The 1,773-nt window shown below is 62.4% G+C and overlaps 2 protein-coding genes across 2 annotated transcripts in view; both read right to left on the minus strand.

The window, feature by feature from the left end:
* DENND1C (DENN domain containing 1C) overlaps positions 1-1,773 on the minus strand; it is a 10,850-nt gene that overhangs the window by 4,723 nt on the left and 4,354 nt on the right. The window contains exons 4-8 of the mRNA XM_023733088.1: positions 1,600-1,710; positions 730-830; positions 590-635; positions 370-471; positions 124-276 (exon numbers count right to left, since the gene is read on the minus strand). Coding sequence (XP_023588856.1) covers positions 124-276; positions 370-471; positions 590-635; positions 730-830; positions 1,600-1,710 — 513 coding nt within the window. The remainder of the gene's footprint in view (positions 1-123; positions 277-369; positions 472-589; positions 636-729; positions 831-1,599; positions 1,711-1,773) is intronic.
* Positions 896-1,773, minus strand: part of TUBB4A (tubulin beta 4A class IVa) — an 8,101-nt gene continuing 7,223 nt past the window's right edge. The window contains exon 2 of the mRNA XM_004378419.2: positions 896-906. The gene's annotated coding sequence lies outside the window, so the exon portion shown is untranslated. The remainder of the gene's footprint in view (positions 907-1,773) is intronic.

Here is a 1,773-nt window from a genome sequence, read left to right on the forward strand (position 1 = left end):
TAACAGCAATACCGACCCTTTTGGGAATCCCATTTTACAGGCGAGCAAATGGAGGCACAGACTAAGTGCTCATTAAATGCCAGATATCATTGTTATTGTGACTCCTTCAAGGATCCACGAGGCCTCTCCCCCCGGGTCTCTGCTGCTCACCGGGCTGCAGACTAGCGCGTCACGGTACCCGCCGAAAAGCAGGGCTTGGGCTTTGAGGAAGAGACGGGACACCCCTTCCCCGGGAACCAGGGCGACCTTCCTGAGCTGCAGCCTCAGCAGGGACACCTGGAGGAGGACAAGAGGGCAGGCGAGTGGGTGGATATGGGGCCTCTGCCTCCCCATGAGGCAGGAGGGCGGGCGGGAGGGGGTGACACTGACCACTTCCGGGGGTAGTGCCTGCACGTCGTCGAAGGGCGTCTCCAAGGTGTTGGAGTCCACGTTCATTACCACGACGTCCTCCAGGGCTTTATCACGCACTCTCTGCAGTCAGTGGGGGGTGGCCGCTCAGAGCTCAGGCTCCCTAGCAGGGGAGGTATCTGGGGATGGAAAGGGAGGGGGCCCCACCTGTCCCCGTCGTCCAGGTCCCACCCCCACTCACCTCCGCGAGACTGGCGTGAACCCCAATGAGGTAGGGCATGGGCGCGCTGCGGACCAGGGGGTGGTATCATGCAGGTGCCACCCCCGGACCCCCAGGCTCCTTCCCTAGGGCTCGCCCCTCCCCAGACACCCCTCCCTCACCAGCAATAGTCCAGCAGGTGCGGAGGCAGCGTGGGGATCAGCACGTGCTCCCAGCGCATAGGGTACAGGAGGGCGCAGGACGCGTGGACGCACGAGGTCAGCTGGGGACAGGTGAGGGGCCGTGGAATCAGGGCCTGAGATGGTGGTTCTCCTAGCTCCATCTCACGCTTCCCCAGTCTGCTGCTCCCCCTTCTACCCCGCGCTATGGGGTAAGGAAGGGGCGAAAACTCAGACCCCTACAGGAATCAGGCAGGAGACTTCCAGCAGGGGGAGCCAGGACTCAGCCCCCACTGACCCCACCTCCAAAGAGGAGGGATAGGGCTCAGTCCTCTCTGATCTCTCCTCATAGGGCGGTAGCCATCTTTTACCCCTCCTTAGTCCCGCCCCTAGGAGTGGAGCCAGCCTTCAGCCCTCTCTGGTTCTGCCCCCAGAGGTGGAGCCAGCATCCAGCTCTCCTTAGTCCTGCCCCTAGAGATGGAGCCAGCATTCAGCCCTCCCTGATCCCACCGTTAGGGGTGGAGCCAAAATTCATTTCTTCCCTGATCCCGCCTCTAGGGGTGGGGCCAGCATCCAGGCTTCCCTGGTACTTCCCCTAGGGGCGGAGCAAGAATTTAGCAATCTCTGATCTCACGCCCCCACCCCAGGAGGGCGGAGCTAGGTTTATTTTGATTCATAGTGGGTGGAGACAGGACTCAGCGCTCCGAAAGAGGAGCAGGCCTTATTGATTACCCACCCGTAGCTGTGGAGCCAGGATTTAAACAGCCACGGATCTCCAAAGGGGCGGAGCCAGAATTTTGCCCTCTGGCCCCGCCCCATAGGAGGCTAGGCTTCAGCCCCACTGCCCCGCCCTCCCCGGCTGGCCCCGCCTACGGTGCTGAGCTTGCTAGCGGTGAGCAGGACTCTTCGTTCTGCCAGGAGCGCCGCGAACAGCCCCACGATGTTCTCGTCGGTCAACGCCACCACCAACTCCGTTAGGTTCCTCTGAGGAACAGAGAGGTGCGCTGGGCGCGGACGGACGCCAGGACCTCTGCCTGCCCGCCGAAC

The sequence above is a fragment of the Trichechus manatus genome, unplaced genomic scaffold, assembly GCF_000243295.1.
Source record: "Trichechus manatus latirostris isolate Lorelei unplaced genomic scaffold, TriManLat1.0 scaffold00057, whole genome shotgun sequence".
NCBI classification, from domain to species: Eukaryota; Metazoa; Chordata; class Mammalia; order Sirenia; family Trichechidae; genus Trichechus; species Trichechus manatus.